Source organism: Phoca vitulina, unplaced genomic scaffold (genome assembly GCF_004348235.1).
Source record: "Phoca vitulina isolate PV1807 unplaced genomic scaffold, GSC_HSeal_1.0 scaffold2, whole genome shotgun sequence".
NCBI lineage: Eukaryota > Metazoa > Chordata > Mammalia > Carnivora > Phocidae > Phoca > Phoca vitulina.
The window spans coordinates 88567155-88589556 of NW_022589705.1; the positions used below are offsets into that span (position 1 = coordinate 88567155).

At 57.7% G+C, this 22402-nt stretch overlaps 1 protein-coding gene across 6 annotated transcripts in view; it reads right to left on the bottom strand.

Moving 5' to 3' along the window:
• Positions 1-22402, bottom strand: part of ARHGEF10L (Rho guanine nucleotide exchange factor 10 like) — a 142465-nt gene that overhangs the window by 44049 nt on the left and 76014 nt on the right. For 3 of the 6 annotated variants that reach the window (XM_032392656.1, XM_032392639.1, XM_032392674.1), the window contains 8 exons: positions 21949-22122; positions 17859-18004; positions 15824-15838; positions 15397-15578; positions 12421-12536; positions 11722-11849; positions 10190-10290; positions 2457-2578 (listed from right to left, as the gene is read on the bottom strand). In XM_032392656.1, the coding sequence (XP_032248547.1) occupies positions 2457-2578; positions 10190-10290; positions 11722-11849; positions 12421-12536; positions 15397-15578; positions 15824-15838; positions 17859-18004; positions 21949-22122 (984 nt within the window). The remainder of the gene's footprint in view (positions 1-2456; positions 2579-10189; positions 10291-11721; positions 11850-12420; positions 12537-15396; positions 15579-15823; positions 15839-17858; positions 18005-21948; positions 22123-22402) is intronic. The other 3 variants (XM_032392665.1, XM_032392646.1, XM_032392681.1) reach the window with 1 other exon arrangement.

The following is a 22402-nucleotide window of genomic DNA, read 5'->3' on the forward strand; positions in this document are numbered from 1 at the left end:
GGAGACGGAAGTCACCCCGGGGTCAGCCTTCTCCACAGGATGTCCTAGGGCCAGGCGAGCCACAGCCAGGGTGGACCCTGAAAAATTCCAGCTCCACGGACTCCCTGGGAACCCCCTACCCCATGCTGGGAAGGAGCGCACAGGACTCAGCAGGCCTCCCCATTAATGAGGTCTGAAGGCCTACAAAGGCCGGCTTCCCTGAGCCCTACAGAAATGAACAGCATCTGCCCTCCCCTGCCAGAACGACTCAAGAAGACCCTCCTTCCCCAGTGAGTGTGGGCAAGCCCCGCCTCTGAGGGTCTGAGGGCAGTGGGGAGGACCAGAGTTACCAGTGGTGAAGTGCCTAGAACAGAGCCTCCTGAAAGCACTCGCCACCACACTGTTGTTGCTGCCACCCTGGTCGCTGGCCACCGAGCCATGCTGGGAACCGGACCGCACCCCCTAAATCAGGCTGTGGCAGGGGGAACATTCCACCACCCCCTGACACCACGTCCGGGTGCACAAGCTCAAGAGCTGGGTATGTCCTTCCTGCCCCCTCAGCGCCTGTCTGAACTCTCATCAATGTGGCCAGCCCTACCCCGGCACACTCCCCGAACGCCTTCCCGTGTCCCCTGCCCCTGTCCGCTCCTCTAGGCTCTAGGAATGGGATGAGAAGAAGGAGAGTGGGGCCAAAATACCCCAACATCCAAAGGAATATTATAACACAAATTTGGCAATAAAAATTAATGCAAAAAAAATCCACGATGAACAATCAGTAAGATTTTAAATAAACACAGAAACGGACCCTGCATTGCACAGCCCTGCCCCACCCTAATCCCAGCCTATTACCCCCCAAAAAGCAGCCAAACCAAGCCCACAATTTGCTGATTTGATGTTGTAAGTATTGCATTAAAATTTCACTCATTGTGATGCTTAGGATTAGGTGAGTGCCCAGCTCGCCTCACCCCAGCCTGGCCCTGCTTCCACCCACACCAAGTCCTGCCATCGCTCAGCGGGACCCCTGCACCGAGCACTGTGTCAGTCTCTCAGTCCCCAGTCTTGCTCTCTCTGGGGCCACAGTTCACTCGCTCACACCTCAGCCGGAAGGACCAGATGATCTTTCTAAAATGTACATCAGAGGGTGCTGGTCCCCGGCATGGAGCCATCCTTGGGGTATCATTGCTCTGAGAATGAAACCCAATGGCGACTAGCCCAGCAAGCTGGCATGGACCGGTGCACCCACATCAGACCTGATCCCCAGCCTCTCCTCCCAGCTCACCAAGCTGCAGCTTCCCAGACTGCTCCTGACTCTGTGTTGTGCCATCTGTTTGGGATATTCCTCCCCTGGGCCCGCAAGGGGTCGGAACCTTCTTGCCACTCAGGTCCACCACCTCCTCCGAGAGGCCTTCTCGGCTCCCTAACCATGGAGCCCCATCCCTGTATCCATCCCAGCTAATATAACACACAATCACTCTTCTGCGTTCCCTTTTGTTTGCCGGGGTATTGCTGTCTCTCTCCAGACTGAAAGCTGCAGGAGTGTGGGGACCTTGTACGTTTGGTCACCGCCATACACCCAGTGTCCCACACAGGGCCTGGCAACATTGTAGGTGCTCAAAAATTATACGCAGAACAGACAAATGAACGAACTCATGGCTGAACTGACATCTCAAGGGTATGCACTTTTCACTGTTTGGAGCCCCAATCTACAGCCCAGTCAGCTTGTCTCTTAGGGCTTATGTATCTAGGTCCCAAGCCTGTGCCTCCCCCTCCCCAGAGCTCACATGAGCTCCTCTCTTAGGGAGGAGGATAGGCAGTAAGGACCCCAGAGGGAGCAGTGAGAGCGGGCGGGACATCAGGGACAGGTGACAGCGGAGGGAGTGTGCTAGTGGTGGAATCGGGCGAAGCAAGGTGCCAATTCCTGGACCCATCACTACTGGCTGTGTTTTTAGAAAATCATGTCACCTGTCTGAGCCTTAGTTTCTAACCTGGGAAACAGATCTAGAAACATCTATTTGTGGGGTTCTTACAAATATCAAAACAAGAGAGTGGTGGCAAAGCCCTGGGGGAATGTAGTAGGTGCTTGATAGACGAAGGCATGATGGCCACGGGGCCAGAGCCTGCTCCTGCCTGGCAGCATCAGACAGGGGCCAACCCACGGTCTGGCGGAGCTACTCAGGCATATTCCGGCCTCTCTTATGAGCTGGAGTCATGCCATCAGCTGACGAGATCACTGCTACTTGTTAGCTCTAAGTCACGGAATTTTCCGCTCACTTGACCCACAAAAGGCATCTGTCCCCGTGTTTTTGGTGGGGAAGCTGACTCCTAGAGCACCAAAACGTCTTGACCAACTCCATCAGTAAGAGGTGGAGAAGCTGGGACTGTACCCTGGCCCTCTCCCGCTGGGGGCACAACCTGGAAACCCTGGTTCTCCCACGAGCCACCTTCGTGGTGGGCTCAGCAAGATCCATTCCACTCACCTGCAGGCTGAGGCCCCGGGAAGAGAAGGCAGGGATGCAGCAGGCCAGGATGGGGCACCAGAATGGGGCTTTGCTCTTCTTGTCCTCATCCGGACACAGCCAGCCCGGCTGGTTCTCCTCCCCTACAGCAAGAGGAAGGAGGCGGGTGAAGCTGGTCAGAATCCGAGGACCAAGCGGGCAGTGAGCAGCCCTGCCGAGCCCAGGGGGCCACCCCCAGACCGATGCCTGTCCAGCCAAGATGAAAACCGGCCTTGCTCCATGGTCATGGCCATGCGTCCAAGGCAGCGAGTCGGGAAACCTAAGAGTTGAGTCCTGGCTCACCCACCCTCTCACTGAGCAGCCTTCTGCAAATTCCCCCAACTCTAAGCTCGATTTCTTCACCCATGAGACAGGGGCATAAAAACGCCTTTGTCTTGAGGTTGTTATGAGGATCCAGTGAAACAGTAGATGAGAAAGAGTTTCAAAAATGTTGTGATGCTGAGCACAGTCCAGGCCCTGCTGCCTTAACCTAGAGGTCTAGAGGTGCTTCTGGGGTGGCGGGGGCGGGGAATGGCCAAAAACAAGCCAGAAGACAAAGTGACACAAACATGCTGCTCTTCACCTGGCTCTGATGATGATGGTATGGTCAAGAGGATGACTCTCTCCTGCTTCCTTTGAGACCCACTGAGACCCAGGTGGTCATCTGCCTCCACGTTCCCAGTCTAGCTGGACACTGAGGCCCCAGGGGCCTGTGAGAAGTGCAGGTTCTCAGACCCTGGACTCACATCTGGACATCGCTGTGTTCAAGAGCATCTGCTAAACCACACTCTGCAATGTCTCCTTCACATGGGTCAGGGCTCCCTCACATGCCACCACCTCCAAGAAGTCCTCCCTGACCACCCTGGCTATGATGGCCCCCTCTCTCAGAAACCAGTCTAAAGACCACATCTTATTTCCCGCATAGCCTTCACCACAATCTAGAATCACTTTGTCTATCTCCTGTTCACCATCTCTCCGCATACGTCTCTAGAACGTAAGCTCAGGGCAGCAGGACCTGACCTGTCTTGTTTGCTGAGGTCTCCCTGGCACCAAGCCCACTGCCTGCACATGGTGAGTGCTCAGCAAGCACGGGTTGAAAAGATGAATGACATGAGGGTGTGAGTGAGCGGGTAAACTACCATCCGTCCCAGAGGATTCTCCCTGTTCAAGAGCCCATCCTTCTCTGCGCTCCATATGGGGCCCACCTTCTAGGAACCCCAACAGCCAGGGCAGGGCATGGTGAAGACACCCACTGTGTGTCCACGCACAGGCACATGTCAGGTCCTACAGGTGTCCCGGGTTCTCGTTTTCACAGTAACCAAGCTCAGTGAGAATCACGATTTTCCCTTTATGGAATGAGACCGACACTCGAGGATGATGTAATTGACTAGGTCATGTGCATGGCTGGTGGCAGAGTCCAGATGAGGACCTGGGTCTGCCGGACTCCAATGCTGTCTCCTGGCAACCAGCCCCCCCCCCGACTGAGGGGCATGACTGACTCTGGACAACCAGGAGGTAGCTCTGCCCCGGAGAGGGAGAGCCAGAGGATGGCATGGGGCTCCCTGGGCAAGAGGGGTCACTCAATGCAATGACATCAAGCTCAAGGGCAGCTGGAGCTTCAGGGATGGGAGGAGACGTCTTCCACAGAAGAGGCGTGATGACAGCCTTCCCACCCCTCACGTGGCTACTCAGTGGCCAGGAGGAAGCAGGGACTCGGGCCCAAGCTGGCCCAGCCGAGCAAGGGTCAGCTCCATCCGAGGGGGCTCACCAGTCACAAGGGGCCTCCAGACCGGTTTCCCATGCTAACCACTGCCCCCCACGACAGCCAGAGCCATCCCGCTACACTTCCACTGGACGTCGCCATTCCCACGTCCTTCGAGTCCCATCCACGTGGAATCAAATCCAGACTTTTCCAGGACAGTGAAGATGATCCTTCCCTCCCAGCCTCATCCCTCGGTCCCAGGCTCCACTGCACTAGGCTTTCCTCAGCCACTTATACGAACGAGCCCAGGACGTTCCCTCTGCCTGGAGTGCTGTCCTCCCCACCCCCGGGGCTGGCTCCTCTCCTCCCCCAGGCTTAGGTTATTTGTCCACCTCCTGGGAGCGGCCTCAACTGACCACCACCCACCCGCGCCCCTCCATCGCTTTCTGTCTCAGCCCCTGTTGGTCTGTCATGACCCTGAACACAGTTTCTGGCTCCTTTATTGGCTTGGCTCTTTTTCCTGTGTGTGTGCACGAGTGTGCCTGTGCGTGCATGTGTGAGTGTGCGTGTGCATGTTGGTCTGTGTGCGTGTGTGCCCACAGGCTCCCCAACCTCGCCTGTGTTCTGTATGAGGAATGTCAATCAAACCTCAATAACGTGGCCTTTAACAATGCCACTGCCACCAGAGGAGGCGGCCTCCCGGTGCCGGTGGTGGCACGAGGAGCTGGGACGAGGTGGCACAGGAGGATGCTCTCTGAGAAGTGAAAGACATCCACAAAACGGCAGGCACTATGACGTGAACCACCTGCTTCGGCAGAAGCTCCGGCCCGCGCGCCCAGGGCACCCACCCCACCAGCAGTCCAGCAGCTGCACAGTGAGCTCACCCCCCAGCGTTGGGCCCTCCACCCTACCGGGTCCTGGAGCAGCATCCCGGGAAAGGACAGCTCACCAAGGAGGCGAGGCCGTCGCGGAAAGGGCAGCTACAGCACAGGACAAGCACCATCATAACGGAATGCGCACGTGCACCACACCTCACAGTTTACAAAGCTCTGTCCCCCGTGAGGCCTCATTTCATCCTCAGGGCCACCAGGAGGGGTGGGTGTTGGCATCCCTCTCCTACCCGGAGAACCGGAGGCGAGGGGGACATCCAAGGCTGGGCCCAGGAGGCGGAGAACGCACCGAGCGCGGGCTGACAGCCCAGACAGCCCACCCTGCAGGGCAGCACCCTTCCCCGGGCAGGTGCGGACATCACGACGCTGCGCTGCCTCTTGGACAAGCCCTTGGACGGTGAATACGGATGGGTGGGACTTGAGTCTGCCCTGCTCTCAAGGAGACCACCGAGAGCCCAACAGACGGCTCAAACGCAACTGCCCCCGTGGGGCGCCACCTCCTTCCTGGAGCTCGGCCCGTGAACATAAAGCCCCCCCATCACCACGCCGCCCGAGCTCCTCTCCTCTCCTTCCCCCCACACCCACAGCCCATCAAGTCCTGGCAATTTATTACGATATATATTTTTTAATGATCTGACCTTCTCCTTCCAGATGGTGCCTTCCCTGCCTGCGATCGGGGAACGTTAAAGGAAAATGGAGTTGTAGCTCCCCATCTGCCACTGCCATTGTTCCTGTCACAAAACCAGGGCGGCTGAGACCAAATTAGAAGGCTGTTGCAGTTGAAAATTGAAAGCCCGCTTGGGATAAGTGACATTAAGAACTGGCACCATCGGCAGAGCCGAGATTTCCAATTGACATTAAGTGGGGGCTTATTTAGCGCCCAGCTCTGTTTGCCAGCACCCACTGAACACAGGAGCACCCCGTGGGGCGGCGGGGGAGGCTCCGGGGCTGGAGGCCACGGCCCCTTCTGCTCCCCCCACCTCCGCGCCCCCAGAGCCACCCTGCCCGCGGCAGGAGGCTGACTGTGGCAGCTGGGCCCCAGCTGATCCCAACTCAGCCTCTGGCTCCCTCACTGTGTGACACAGAGCCAGAAACCGAACCTCTCTGAGTCTGCTGCCTCCTCCGGAAAATGGGGGAAATTATTCCAACCATTCAAGGGTCACTGTGAGCGCTGGAGGGAAAAAAGATTCAACGCCTAGTATATGCCAGGCCCTCAAGAAATAGATCACTGTCCTGGAGGTGAGGAGTCTGCCTAACCGCAGGCTTGAGGGCGGCCACCCCACCTGCACCAGGCTGAGCCGCTGGCCCTGCCCTGCCCCTCGATCCCGACCTGCCTCCCGAAGTCCTCCCACGCTCAGTCCCAGTGCTGTGCTTTTCCTGCCACCGCTATGGGCGACACTCCGGGGTGGCAGCCCAGACCGCCCTTCTCTACGTTCCAAATCCGAGGCTGCCCTCAAAGGCCCTCTTACACCTCCAGCACCACGGAGATGCCGCTGGCCACGGCCAAAGACGTGGGGGCTGGCGGGACATGGGCACCCTCCTTTTCCAAACACCGGCTCACAGAGAGAGAGAGAGACACCGGTGCCCAGGGAGGCCAAGCAAATGGCCAGGGCCACCCAGCTGGGGTAACACTGCTCCCAAGGGCAGACCCACTGCTGCAGCCTGAGGGCCTGGGCAGGTCTCAGCGCCCATGTCTGCACTGGTTGAGAGTCAGTGGAAAGGACAGCTGGGGCGTGCTCAGGGCCACACTCAGGATCCGTCACTGGATCGTCGTCAGGGGAAGCAAGGGGGACACTGTGAGGACTGAGGGCTGGACAACTAGCCGTCCGAGGCAGCAAGGGAGGGCCCCCCGGGTCGCACCCTGTGAGGATGTGTCCCTGTGAGCTTGGGACCAGCCCGCAGCCTGCCTGGCCCAGGTCCTTGGGAAGGTGGGAATAAGGAGGGGTGCAGTGGGAGAGGCTCCAGGGACCCAGGGGCTGTAAGAGCCACGAACGCAGCACTTGAAGAGCTTCAGGTGAAGGGACACAGGCAGGGAGCACTGGAAGCCCACAATCATGCCTCTTCCTTCTCTGGGGCCTTCCATCTGCAAACCTTCCCTGGAGCCTTTATGAATAGGAGACTAATTGGCAGAGGGGTGGGAGGGTGGCCCGGCCCGTCCCTGTTCTGCACTGAATCGTGTGCGACCTTAGACCAGTCACGTACCCATCAGTGAGAGCAGGCACCCCCTTGTCCTAGGAGCTTCTCCCACAGGCCAGGCACTGGCCATCCCAGGAGCCTACCACACTGTCTCCCCACATGTTAACAAGAGCCCTGTGATGGGGGCACTGGCATTATCCCCACTTTCCGATAGAGAAAGGCATCTAAAGGTTAAATCATTTGCCGGAGATCACAGAGCTGGGAAGGGACAGAGCCGGAAACTGACCCCAGGCAGCCCGGATCCATTTTATTAGGCCCTAAGATCCCAAAATGTAAGAGGGGAGAGGACCACTGGAGCTCTAGTCCGACTCACCTCCCAGAGGCCTTTCCCCAGACCACATGGCACAGTAGGGGCCCCGCTGGGATGTGAAGCAGGTCCCCAGATTCCCCAGGGCACCCTGCCCTTTCCTCCCTAGGGGCAGAACTGACCCCCCCATTCCGGATCCCAGGCACCCCCCAGTCCAGCTCTCTCTTTCTTCAATGTTTAGTGGATTATGATCTCCGTACGTGGTAGTCAGCAAAACAGAAATACAAAAAAAAAAAAAAAAAAGAAAGAAAGGAATCACATCCTTTGTGAATAAATGTTTTTAACATATTCTATTACTAACAGGCTCGTATTATTCCCCGCCCCACCCGACCAAGCACTGCAGATTAAAAAAAAAAAAAAAAAAAACCTGGCAAAATAAAAGGAACAAATTACTCAAGCCCCAGGGGAACCCAGGCATTCAAATAAGATTTCCAATGACTCTCCTTCCATTAAAAACTTTTGCTGCGGGGCGCCTGGGTGGTTCAGTCGATTAAGCATCTGCCTTCGGCTCAGGTCATGATCCCAGGGTACTGGGATCGAGCCCCGCATCGGGCTCCCTGCTCTGCGGGAAGCCTGCTTCTCCCTCTCCCACTCCCCCTGCTTGTGTTCCCTCCCTCGCTGTGTCTCTCGCTGTCAAATAAATAAATAAATAAATCTTAAAAAAAAACTTTCACTTCAGCGAAGTCACTGGAGACAAATCAGCTGAGCGCGTCCCCGGCAGCCGAGAGAGGAGAGGCTCACACCCATCGGCCCCTCTCCCTCCAGCGCCACGCCCCACTCGGCAGAGCAGCTGGGCCTCCAACCAGAGACTGACGGGCCTTTTAGAGCAGGTGTACAATTGGCTCAGGCGTGCCCAAGACTGGACTGCTCCGCGGGCCAGCCCAGAGCCATGTCAGCCTTCCCTGGGGCTAGAATTCCCGCGGTTGGCTGCCAAGGCTGGGGCCATCTCCGCTTAAAATCCTCTCTCCTCCCTCTGCAGCTCTCCTGGTCGCCTGGAAACATCCAGCAGAGGCTTGTGCCACGTCAGCACCAGATCAAGGCCTCTGACCCTGGCTTCCCCAAAGCTACCACCTCCTCCCCATTTCCTCCCACCTCCCCATGCCCTCTCGGCACAGTGGACAGAGCCATCCACTCAAGTGGAAACCAGATCAGGATGCTGCCCAGCTCTCACTGCTACAAGGAGTTGCCCATCATGCTCAGAATGAGTTCCATACATCTCGCCCTGGCTTTCTGGAAAAGCTGCCCAACCTTCCCCCTGCCTACTTCTCTCCCCACGATTCATCAGCTCTGGCCACCGCAGGACCTTTGCACTTGCTCTTCCGAAGCCTAGACTGCTTTGCCCAGATCTCTGTTAGCTTCAGATGTCACTTCCCAGAGGCCCTCCCTGACGGCAGTCCTGACCCCCAGGCTTGGTGACAGTCACGTCACCCATCTCTGTCCCCTAAATGGCACCACCTCTCCCTGTTGATTGGTTCTTCATGTAATGTCTATCTGCCCCCCATAAATCATAGCTTCGAGAGCAGGGATCTTTCGGTTTTTGTCATTGCCCTTTTCCCCACGCCCAAAATCACAGTAACTCGTTCCATAATTATTTTTTTAATTGATGAAAGCCAGTGTCAAAGGTCCTGACTTCTTTCCAGAAATGTCTCAAAACCTATAAGATCACACTAAAAACAACAATAATGAAACAAACGAAAAATGTCCCTGCTATGGGCCAGAAGCAGCAAATGGGACTTCTAGTACATCACAGAAAATGGTAGCTCTGATGGGCAAGTACAAATAAAATCATTACAACTTAACGAACGTGGTTTGCAGACAGAAACTCTCCCAATGTGGGGAAGCAGAGGGACAGCGGGTCCAGAGTGCGCTCTGGGGCTGACTGCCCAGGGTCTGAGCACCAGCTCTGCCCCTTCCTGCTGTGTGAGCTCAGGCAAGTCACTGCACCTCTCTGGGCCTCGGAGCCCTCCATTGTAAAAGGGGGTTCACAACAGAACCTACCTCTCAGAATTATCATCAGTGTGAAAAGAAAAAGACGTGTGTAAAATGCTCAGAAAAACGTCTGCCACGTAGGTCGCGCTCTGTAAACATTGTCTTATTTATCTATATGATCATTATGGGGTGCATGAGACAAAAAAAGAGGCCCTGGTTGAGAATCCGTTTACTCTAACCTGCATTGTTTTGTTTTTTTTCTTTTGGTAACAGCTTGATTGAGAAAGAATTCGGTTACCGTAAAACCCGCCCTTTTAAAGTATTCACGTCAAGGTTTCTAGCATATTCGGCACTACCTACGTTTAGAACATTTCCATCCCACTGAAAGAAAGCCCCTCAGCAGCCACGCCCTCACCACCCTCCCCCAGGGCCCTGACAACCACTCATTGACATCGTCAACTGCCATTACTTTACAGACGGGGAAACTGAGGCTCAGACAAGGGCAGTGACTTGTCCAGGGTTACGAGGCAGAGCCTCAGGACTCAGAACCCTGGCTCCCGTGTTCCTCCACGGCACCGCCTCCCTCCAACTCAGAAGCCCCCCTGCCCCCACGCATCCACACATGCACACCCCAAGCCTCCCTGCTCCGCACCCCTGTCCCCTGAGGTACTCTCCCCAGGGCTTTACTCACGGAGTCCGATCTTGGCCAAGTGCAACCGGTTGACCCAGGAGATCTTGCTCAGGGGGTTGGGAGTGATGAAGACCACCATGAAGCTGATGGGGCGGCCGGACCTGCGGCGAGAGGGCGAGGAGCGTGAGCACCCAGAACAAGCTCCCGGCTCTTCCCTCAACCACGGGCACTGGCCGTGGTGCCAGCTCAGCTCAGAGCATCAAAGCGGGGCCAGAAAGCCTGGTGGCCCCCCCAAAGCCCCCATCCCCTGGGGGAAGAGTCCCTCCACCCACCGTGACCCCAGAATGGAGGTCCCTCCCTAAAGCCACCAGGCCACGCTCCCCAGCCCAGCCCCCGGCCCCTGGGCTTGGTGCCTAGCGACTCGAGAGGCCAGGGCTCCCCGGTCAGCTTTCCACGGGCCTCGCCAGACACACGTACACATCCGACCGGGCGCGTCTGCGGGGAGGAACGGGCTCCCGCGGGCCTGCTCCCAGCACCTGGCACAGTACAGCTGCTCAGCAAAGGCTTGCGGAATGGACACATGGGTGAATGGGCTTGTGACAGGCTTGGGCAGCTAGAGGTCACTGTTGTCACACTACTGTCCTCTCACCTTGGAGCAGTGGGGCCCCTCAGGGTCCTCTGGGGTCTGTTTTCCACCGGGCGGGGGGGAGGGGGGCCATCCCAGGGGGCGGGCAGGGCCAGTGTCACTAACTCTCCCAAGGGAGAAAGGGGTGCAGGGGCGGGAAGGGGCTGTGTGAGGCCCCCTCAGCAGGGGAATGGCACATTGGCGGGTTGGGATTCCAGCTCAGAGCCCTGCCTCTCTGCCTCTGAGACTCCAGCCTGGAGCCTTGTGTCTTGGGCTCCTGGGCTCAGGGCCCTGCCTCAAACACCAGTGCTCCGATCTTCCCGGCCCTGAAGCCAGGGTGCCTGTAACACTCTGCCCCCCACCGTCCCCCCATCCTTGAGGTCAAACCTGGGCAGTGAGCCACCGCACTGCACCAGCCTAGGCCTCAGGTCAGAGCCCAGAACCTACTCCGTGGCGGGGCGGGGGGGGGGGGGGGGGGGGCACTATCCAACAACCCCTGGAGCCTCACCGCCCTCATCTGCAAACTGGGGCTCAGACAGCTAGCCTTCCCTATCTCTGCTAGACCTGTCATCAATTCCACAAACATCAGTTGAGGGTCTACGATGGAGCACAAGTGCCAGGGTGGGCATTTGGGGGTAGGGGCCATGCTGGGGGGAGGCTGGGTCCATGAGGAGACCCAAGGCCTGGTCCCAGGGCTCTGCACCGTCTGGAGTGAGGGAAAAGGTCACAGCACAAATGGAACCAACCAACAGCAGAGCATCTCCTAACAGAGGATAGGCTTAAGCCAAGTATGAACCAGTCACTCACTCATTCATTCATTCATTCAATGGCTAATGAGCTGTGCTGGGCAGGGCCCGCAGTGTGTATACACCCACGCCCATGACCACACTGATGAATGGGTCCGCTCCCGGTGCCCTCTCTCCACGTCCCCCCACCACCCATCAGCGGTGGCCGCTCCCCATCTCACTTGTCAGGTTTTCCAGGAAGCAGGAGCCTGAGACGACACTTGTTGGCCGAGTGGATCTCCTCCTCCTTTACCCGCATTAGCCTCTGCAGGGCCAGGCACCAGTCTTGAGCCACGGTCATGTTTAGGTTCTAGGGTTGAGGAGGCCAGTGAGATCACCACCTGGCCTGCTGGCTCCCCCAGAGCCACACAGGATCCTCGAGCATCCGGGGGGGCCCCGGGAGGAGAGGAGCTGGGGAGGTCCGGGAGCTCAGCAGGGACCCCTGGCTCAGCCACAGCAGGCGGCCGGCTCCCTGGGCCACAGGCCCCCAGCAGGCTTCCCAGCCCTCGTTCAGACCCCAGCTGGTACCCCTCCTGTGAGAGGGACAACCTCCCAGCCAGCATCCTCTCCAGCTTTGGGGTGAGGTCCAGGAAGGGGCTGCGAGACTGACTGGTCAGTGTGCAGAGAACAAAACAATCACCACACAGCCAGACCCCACTTAACCCAAATCAGAGCTTCACCCCCGAACCAGAGGCCGCACACCAGACATCTAGGGAGCAGTGGGGAGTTCTAGCTGCTCCTCCTGCCTGTGGGACTCAGGAGCCAGGAGCACGCCTGGGGCCTGGGCTAAGACAGGAGCCCTCTCCCACTCCGCCTGCTGATCTGCGCATTGCCCGAGGGAGGAGCCCAGAGCCCAACAAAGCCGGGCCAGGGCTGGGTACCTGGTAGGTGCCGTGCAGCGTGCTGATGAGGAAGGTTATCTGCTCGACCACAGCCAGATCTTTCTGCAGGTCCTGCAGCTCCTGGAAGAGGCGCGGGGGGCCGAAATACACCTTATCTGGGCAGAGAAGAGACCCAACTCAACTTCAGGGGTGGAGGAGGGGCTAACGAGGACCCAAGCATCCATTCACTGCATAAAAGAAGACCTGTCGCCCTGCAGATACGGCACTACAGACACAGAAGGAGACACTACCAGGCTCTTGCCCTGGTGGAGTTCCTAGTCGGGGTGGGGGGGGAGGAGGCCCAGATCTAGTCACAGGTAGTCCAGCATCTGGGGTCCAGGCCACTCTCAAAGGGTCACAGGAGGCCAGAAGACTAAGAACCAACTGTGCCTGCAAGAAGTGAGGAACCTTCACAGGGCCAGGCGTGTGGTGGGCTTGCTGCCATAAAGGAGAACAGCATATGCAAAGCACTGTGGCTTGAGGAAGCCCACGAACAGCAAGGTGTTCACAGATGTACTGAGGACCTACTGTGCGCCAGGTTCTATTCCAGGTGTTGGAGAGATAGCGGTAAACAAGACAGAAAGGATCCCTGTTCTTACGGAGCTTATGACCTGGATCGGGGAGACGGGGCATCAGTCAATTAAGAACCACAACAGATGAAAGGCACTAGGGAGAAAGATACCAGGGCAAGGGCACAGTGAGGGTGCCCGGATCTCTGGGGATGATACAAATGTAGCACTGGGGGCATGGGAGACGAGCAGCAAGAGACAGAGCAGGAAGGAGCAGCAGGCCAGGAGGGAAAGTCCTTGAATGCCGTGCTAGGGAATTTGGGCTGTATTCTCTAGGCCAAGGTCTCTCGAGCTGGGGTCTTATGGAACCCTGGGGGAGGGCTTATTTGGGGTTTTCATTTAGAAGAGTATCTAGAGAACAGATGTACATCCTGAGTCACCTGGATAGAATGACTTTCAGGCCATGTTTTGCTGCATGGTGTCAGGGCTTCCATGGGCTCTGGTAATGAGCACGAGTACCTCAACTGTCACCAGGTAATGAGCAGGGAGCAAGGGGAGACCTGGCAGAGAAGTGATGCACTCACACCAAAAGAGCAAAGACAGATTCTGCAGTGAGCCCAGTGGGTAAGCTGGTGGGCAACGCGGGTCACCACAGGGCACCCTAAGGAAGGGGTACAGAGATCTCAAAAGAACCTGCCCCAGAAGAGGCCCACAGCCACATCGTGAGCAACTGGGTTCCAGCAAAACAACATCATCCATCACATTAAATGAATGCTGTTAATTTGAATTTTATTGTTTTGTAGCTTCTTTTTTATCCCACTTGTGATTTTGTTTTGGTTTTACGGTTGTTCAAGGGATATAAGCGTCACGAGTTTTTCATACCTAGTCTTATATTTGCACATATTCAAATAACAACGTGATAAAAAATCATTCAAGGCCAACTAGGGTTCAACAAGAATGCTTTCTTTTCCCCTTGAAGGGAGTCAGGCCACGTAGTACTCTCGTTTGAGAAACGTGGCAGTGAAGGAGGGGCCCCAAGGTGGTTGGGAGCAGTAAGGTGGAGTCAAGCTAGAGCCGAAGGCGCCTCTGGGGAAGACAAATGGGGCCCTTCGCTGGGGGCTTCTGGAAACCGCGAAATAGCCCTTCCTGCTCACAGACCCAGGGGAAGGGGCCCAGTACTTGGGAGTAGGTGCAGCCGGCCAGCCCCACCCTCTGAGGGCAACAGGGCATGGTGCCACCACCCTCCCAGTTGCCAGAATTGCCCAAGACCCAGGGAGGTACCCTCCCAGGTCAGGCCCTGGACAGAGCCGGGCCGGTGGGCAGGTGGACATGGAAGCCAGAGCCTGTGGAAGGGACCTTCCGCCCAGCTCCTTCCTGCCAGCCCTGCAGCTCAGCACCCTCCCTTCATTCAACAAACAGCTGTTAACATCCCCTGTAAACCAGGCCCTGAAGGAGGGCTGCTGCCGAACCTCCCAGGGAAGGTGACCATAGAACTGGGCCTTGAGAGCCCAGGATGGGTGGGGGGGTGGCCTGGCCCAGTCCAAAGGAATCAGGAAAGGCTTCTCTGCAGAGGTGTCATCTGAGCTAAGATGAGTAAGTACGACAGCAAAAGAGTCTGCAGAAGGGTGGAGGCTGGGAGAAGGCCCTGGGGCAGGAGGGGGCTCTGCCCCTCAGGAACTGAGAGGCCGGTGTGGCCAGCCTGGGGAGGGCGGGGCGGGTGGGCGCCCCCCGCAGTGGTGCGTGGGGGCCAACGAAGACCTGGGACTTTACCCTGAAAGCAAGGAGAAGCCACGGGTGGGTTCGGGGTGGAGGGTGACACACACACAGACCTGATCTGCATTTGGATGGAGGATGGACAGGAAGGGGGCAAAGGCACAGGGAAGGCCCGCAGCCAGGAAGCTCCTGCACCAGACCGGGTCTGACGGTGGCGGCCCCCGCGGAGATGGAACGGAGGTGCACCGCTGAGAGGCTGCCCGGCGCCACTCCCTCCGCATTCTCATTCCTCTCGTGCCCAAAAAGTCGGAGCCTCACAGCCCTGAGCCTGGTCCCTGAGGGTCGAGGAGCCTACCGGAGTATCACCTGGGCCCCTGACTGCACAGAGAGGGAAACTGAAGCCCAGAGAGGAGGGCCATCCACTGAGGTCCCGTAGGAGGCAGGCGATGGTCAAGCAGGGACTGAAGTCCCGCTTTGGAACTCAAAGGCATTGTGCATGCACGCTCGTGTAGGCACACAGGTGCACAAGGGTGTAGGGGTGGGAGGGGCAGGGACAGTGTCCCGTGCACGAGATGGAGGTGTGACTCTGGAATGTGCACGAGCAGCTGGGGGTCTGGGTGTGCGTCTGTGTGTAGTGTGGGGCTGCAAACCAGCCAGAGCCTCTTGGCCAGGTGGCCCATCGGGCTGGGGTTCCCAGACAAGGACTACAGGCCTGGGCAGGTGCCCCTCCGGCAGCAGCGGGGCGGGTACTCACTCTGGGCTTGGCCCACGGCGGAAGCCTTCTTGGCGCCAGCATGCTGGATGAGCACGTTGTCCTTGTCGTAGGAGCCGCTCTCCTGGCCCACCTCTACCACCTGCACCTGGGGCAGCGCCGTGTTCCACTTCACCACGTACTTGGGCCCGAGGGGCACCAGGCTGCTGATCTCCAGCTGGCCCCTGCCAGGACAGATAGGAGGAAGCCCTGGAGAGCCCGCAGCAGCCCAGGCCCAGGGCAAGCCCGGAGCACACTCCTCAGCACACCAGCTCAGCCAGGCCCCTTGCAACACAAGCACCAGACCTCGGGCCAAAACCAAGCTAGGCAGAGCAGAGAACCATCAATGAGGCAGAAGCCCTGGGGTGCCCAGGCCCCAGCCCAGATCCAGAATCACATGCCCCGAGGCCCCGAGCCCCCAAACCCCTACCTGTGGTTGGCAGGCCTGAGGAAAAAGACAAAACAGAAAGGAAGGTCATTCCTGTTATTGAGTGATTTCTAGGGGGCTGAGACCAATGGGGGCCAGCCACAGGGCTGGGCCAGGTGTAGGCATCAGGGACCATAGGAGGGCCTTCTCCCCAAGCAGGCCGCTGGCCTCCAATCACCTGCGATTCCCACAGCGGCCCTGCTAGGAAGCTTGTATTATTCCAGACGAGGACACCAACAGTCAGACAGGTCACATGACTTGCGCCGAATCACCTAAGCTGATCCCCCAACCCCCTCCCCCCAAAGTGGGCCACTAGCATCCCCATCACAGCTCACACCAGGCTAGGCCCTGAGCAGCAGGGGGCAGAGCAGGTGTTCATCAGATATGGTGCCTTAAAAATCACAGTGCTGGAATCAGGGAGGGAGGGAGGGAACGAGATAGCCTTAAGCACCACCACACTGATCTGGGACACAAACTTCCTTGTCCCAGTCCCCTATCAGTGCCAGGTCTCCTCCAGACCTGTGAACTGACATAAAGTAAGGGCCCAATAAGTCTTTGATGGGTGGGTGGATGGATAGATGGATGGGTGGGTGGGTGGGTGGGTGGGTGGATGGATAGATGGATGGATGGATGGGTGGATGGATGGATAGGTGGATGGATGGATGGGTGGATGGATGGATGGATGGATGGATGGGTGGATGGATGGATGGGTGGGTGGGTGGGTGGGTGGGTGAGTGGATGGATGGACGGATGGACGGGTGGGTGGATGGATGGATGGATGGGTGAATGGGTGGATGGGTGGATGGGTGGGTGGATGGATGGATAGATGGATGGATGGATGGGTGGATGGATGGATAGATGGATGGATGGATGGATGGATGAATGGGTGGGTGGGTGGATGGATGGATGGATGGATGGATGGGTGGGTGGGTGGGTGGATGGATGGATGGATGGATGGGTGGGTGGGTGGGTGGGTGGAGGGTGAGAGAGCCTGGGAGTCCCCGGACGGCCCTGCATGCTCCTGTTCCAGGGTGCATGAGCCACAGCGATGGAGACTATCCCCAAATCCACTCCATGGCCATGCCTGCACCAGCCGACTCTGGGTGCGGAGCCCACATCAGGCCCACAGGCGTCCCCCACTGTACAGGTGCTCCAGCTGAGGGGTACAGGGGATGTCCCTTTGGATCTCAGTTATCGTCACCATATTGGTGCTTCTGTGATGATTTTTAAAGTGCTGTCAAATATTGAGAGTAGAGTCTGCTCCACTCGAGTGGCTAAGAGTCCCAGCTGGACAGGTCACAGCTGTTCATCTGGGCACCATCCCTCAGCCACAGGGCCCAGCAGGGGATGCAAGTGAGCAAACGGGGCCAGGTGGGGACCATGAAGCCCAGCAGAGCACAAGCCCTAGTAAGAAGGCCATGTGACCCAGCTCCGGGCCCGTATGGCCCTGGGCAATGTGGGCCCAGAATGTTGGCCCTTCAGATTTTCAAGAGAAGTCAAAAATGTCTCAATCTTTGCACGAACTCCCTGTGTGAGGCAAATAAAAGATTTCTGGAGGCCTGATACAACCTGTGGGGCACAATCGCCCTCACCCCATCCAAGCTCCGATTCTTTCTGGTACAACCTAGAAGCCCAGCTCCAGGCATTTCTACCACCTCAGTCTCAGAACCAGGAGACCAGGCTCTGTGGGGGAGACGGTGCTCGGGGCAAAATCTCTGGAATCTCAGAGTGGTTGAAACCCAGGAAGCTGTTCAGTTACCAACAGCAGAGTTCTAGAACAGACCACTCTGCAGGAAGGACAGCTGCTGGCCCAAAGGCCAGGGGTGGGCCTGGATGATCCTTCCAGATGCTCCCCATCTGGGGACTAGGGTACTAGGGAGAGAGCAGGCCAAGAGGGATGGGAGAGGAAGCCGGAATGTCTGAAACCCAAGCCAAGGCCACACTAGACCTCATCACGGAGAGGCCAGTCTAGAAACCTGGGCACAACAGGACGGGGAGGGGGCGTCCCTACAGCGGGCTACGACCCAGGCCCACTTACTTGAAATTGATGTTGGCGCAGACCAGCATGTCATTGAGCAGGAAGACCCTGCGCTCCTTGGACTTGATCAGCTGCCCGCGGTCACCGTACACGGTCTCTGTCAGTGTCTCACACAGGAGCAGCTGCCGCTGACCCGAGGTCAAGAGCTGCGAGAAGGAGACAGAGCAGAGTCCACACCAGCACACAGGCTGCCACGCGACCATCACTGCGCCCAGGAGCCAGAACCCCTCTCTGTGCGCAGCAGGGACCGGGGCTGGGAGAGGCGGAGGAAGAGGTGGGGCCAGGCCCTCCATCCCTGGCGTGGCGAGAGGCACTGGGGAGGAGGCCACAGGATGGCACACTGGGTTCTCTGCTGCCCCCCTTGTCCCGCAGCCCGCACCCCTTCTCAGGTGCGCCAGCCCCCGCCACCCCTCCCCGTGGCAGTCGCCGCCAGCGACGCAAGCTAGAGTCGTAGACGCGTGCTCCCACCCTGGCTGCCTGCTCACCAGCTACAGAACCCTCCGGCAGGTCACTTCACCTGCCCACACCCCAGCTATCAAGGGGGGCGAGGATCCACCGCTCAGATCACCATGGTAACGCGTGACCGGGTCTGGCGACATCATTTTCAGAGCCCGGTGCAAAATGAACATGCGGCCCTCGTTCAAATGGTATTAAGGATTTCAGGACAGTAACAGCAGAACAGGAACCCAAGTGCGGGGCCCTCCTGAGCACCGGCCCTGTGCGACGGCTCTGGTCACACGCCCAAGAAGCTGGCCCTGCACGTGGGTACTCCCATTGACTGGGGACGCTGCTGTCCCCACGGGCCGTGCTGTCTGTGATGGTCTTCGCCATGAAGAGGTGTGGGCTCACTTGGGGAGACCCCGGGCCTGGAAGAGGCCCCAGCCCTGCACCCTGAACTGAACAGCCCCAGCCAGCCTGCCGCATGAGGGGGCTGCACAGATCTGCTGGTCAATGATGTTCAGGCCTCAGGCATCCAAGCAGGTGTTTGCCAATCTCAGGCTGGACCCTGAGAAGCCCCTGCCAGCACCGGGACCACCATCCTACTCAGGGACCTACCGGGAAAACAGCTTTTTACTGAGAGGGACTTTTTTTTTCCTTTTTTTGCAGAGGGGAGGATAATGTTCAGCAAAATTCATTCCCAAAACCCATGACTCCGATGACAAGAGTCATCCTCCCCTCCCTCCTCACCCCTGCTGGGAAAGGGCAGATCACCCCAAGCCTCCCCCCCCGGAGAGACGGCCCTGTCACTCTCCCTAGAACCATGTGTCCCGGATCACCCAAAAGCCTGAAATGGTACCAATGCCCACTGCCTGCCGGGCACTGTCCTTGGCACTAAGTATCCTACTTCCCATTTAACCAGCTCCGCAGCCCGCGGCCACCCTCATTCCCAGAGGAGGAAGCCAAGATCAGAGGTAAAGCGGCTTGCCAAGCGGCAGCGGCGCAGGACACGGCCAGGCGCACACGCTGTCCCCAGCACCGGGCGGCCAGCTGCATGTGACAGGGGTCACAGAGGCCCCACTGCTCCTGACACAAAAATGACTCAGGGTCCCTGAAGGGGCCTCTCGTCACTGCTAAGGCCGGGCTCCCCTACGCCACCAGCTCCATCAACAAGCTGACGCCAGCTCATGGAAACGAGACTGGAGCCCTGAAGACAGCGGGCCCCACTGAAGACCGCCCAAGTGTGCCGTGACCTAAACCTTGGAAGTCCCCTGGGCCGCTGTCAATCATGCCCCGGCCCCGTAGGCAGATAAAAGGGGAAAAAAACGGATATTGCACAAACACTCCCCTGGAGGGTCCTGAGCAGGCACATTTTGAAATAGCCGGCAGGGTTCTGTTTGGGGCACACCCAGTTTCAATTCTGCTTTTCCCTGGGTGACAGACGGCAAGAGGAAAATCACCGGACTGGTCTCAGAACTGGCCGAGATTGCCCAAGGGGGGCCCTGGCCAGGGGTAGGCACAGTGTGCGGCCACGCCGCTGCCACAACCACGTCCCACACGTCTCACAAACGCCCCCCACCTGACAGGGGGAGAAACTGAGGCTCGGAGCTTTCGGTTCCTTGCCCAACACCAAACAGGTCTTCCTGGCCTCCAGCCAGTGACCACGGCTCCTTACTGCCCGGGTCCCTGTGGGGGACGGCGCAGAAGAGAACAGTGGGTCTGCCCGGAGCAGCTGCTACGGAGGACTCCCTCCTGCCCAGCCAGCTCTTCCACTGGCACCGGCTGCGGTACAGGCGTGCGGGCTGAAGCCAGAGACCCTGCTGGTTACAGAGAAGGGGCCAAGGGAGGGGACCGAAGAAGACACTCCCAAGTGCACAGACCATCAGACACCAGCGCAGGTGCCAGGCTGGCCTGAAGTCTGTCTTTCTAGAGACACTCCGAAATAGAGGGCTGGCCTGGGGCTGGTTAGGGAGTCCTGCCTGGAGGCAGGGAGGGACTGGGGACTGAGGGGGCGTGGGCAGCTACTCTTCAGGTGGCCAAGTTTTAGGTCACGGCACACTTGGGCGGTCTTCAGTGGGGCCCGCTGTCTTCAGGGCTCCAGGCTCGTTTCCATGGCCTGCAGGGAGGCGGGCCAGCGTGCCAGTTCTTCCAGCCCTTCGGGAAGACCTACCAGTCTGGATTCTATGGGCAGCTTTCCATTTTTAACTGATGGCAACCGATTCCATCTTCTTAAAAATACCGTGTGGGCCTAAAAGCACGTGTACAGCCTGAATTTGACCTGAGGAGCGAGAGTCTTAAGATGTGGGACTCCTGGGGGCGCCTGGGTGGCTCAGTCGGTTGAGCGTCTGCCTTCGGCTCAGGTCATGACCCCGGGGGCCTAGGATCAAGTCCCGCATCAGGCTCCCTGCTCAGTGGGGAGCCTGCTTCTCCCTCTCCCTCTGCTGCTCCCCCTGCTTGTGCTCTCTCTTTCTCTCTGACAAATAAATAAATAAAATCTTTTAAAAAAAAAACAAAAAAGGTGTAAGACCCCTGAAGCTTAGAACTGCACGGAACCCTGCAGGCCATCCTGCCCAGGCTTCGCAGGCCTGTGGCAAAGATCAAAGATGGTAGCGTAGATTAGTATTATATACTGTAAAGTGCAGGCCACCTGGAAAGGGCTGGTGTCCTCTGGGCAAAGCTTCCTGTACTATTAGAAAGTTCCACCCCATGTGGCTAAAATCTCACTGGCCTTACTTCTGCTTTTGAAACCCACAGAGCCAGGGGGCTCCCAGTTTTTCCCTGAAAGATTGAACACCTCCCTGTGATGACCCTACACAATGTCTCTGCCCCAAAGAACAGCTAGTGTCCCTGCCTCTGTGCCCTAAGACAGGGTTGCCTCACCCGAGCCATCCCCACCAACCTCCGCCCTCCTGCGGGTGAAAGCAGGGGGCGCCCAGGGTGCAGGGCCCCCCGGGTCTGGGAGCGGCTTCCAGCACCTCATGTCATGTGCACCAACAGGTGACTCGAGGTGATGACGCTTTTGGGTACCAGCTTTGTATTTTGAAAACAAGGTTCTCTACGGACTCGTTTGAAAGTTTTCCAAGATTTTTTTTTTTACTAGAATGTTCCTGAGTTGCAACCCCAAAACATGGCATGAATTTTCTCTCTTTCTCCTTTACAAATAACACTAGTAATGATGACAACCACCTTATATTAAGGACTCCTCTGTTTGCCTTGCAGCAGCCTTGGGCTCAGGCACCGCTGAGTTCTCCGCATTTCAGAGGGAGCGAGTGAGGTTCAGAGAGGTTGGGTGATTCCCCTGAGGCCACACAGTGAGCACCATTGGCAAAATCTGGATTCAAACTCAGATTCTGACCCCAGAGCTTCCTTGTATAAGCATGATGCTAGACTGTCATTTCTGGTGTCTTTCCTGGCAATGACACTGATGGACAAAATCAGCTTTTATCCTAAAATAACATGGATAGTAATGAATGCAGGGGTGCAGTGTAGACTCTAATCCTCAAGGTAAGGTCTGTGTGCTCAGAATCAAGGATTCCCCTCCCTCAGAGAACACTGCCACCTAGTGGGCAGCCGAGGGGAGGCGGCAAGGCGACAGGTGTTAAAGGCCGCAGGGCAGGTAAAGGCTCACAGGTGGGGGGGACCTGGCGCTCACCTTGTTGAGGCTGCTACGGTCGCTGACGCTCTTGGTCAGCTGCTGGATCTCGGCCACCTGGTCGGCCAGCCGCTTCTGCTCATTGAGCTTCTCGGCCAGTGTCTCGAGCTCCGTGAGGGCGAGCTGCAGGGACAGCCTGTCCGGGTGGCCCCTGGGGGTGTTCTTCAGCATATCCTGCCAGGACCCCGAGAGAGCCAGGGCTGAGAACCCCACCCCAGCAGACCCTCCCTCCCCTGGCCTGGGATCAAAGCCTCACCCTCCCACCTCCTGCAGAGACAGGGGCTGAAGGTACCCCACTTTTGGCCAAGACAGATGGTACCTGACATACAGCAAGGCCTCAAGAAATAGCTAATGAATGAAAATATAAAATAAATATGTGGATCAATCTCTAATTCACTGATCAGCAGTTTGCTGAGATGAAAGCCCCCTCCTGCGGCCGGCAGCTCTGAGGACA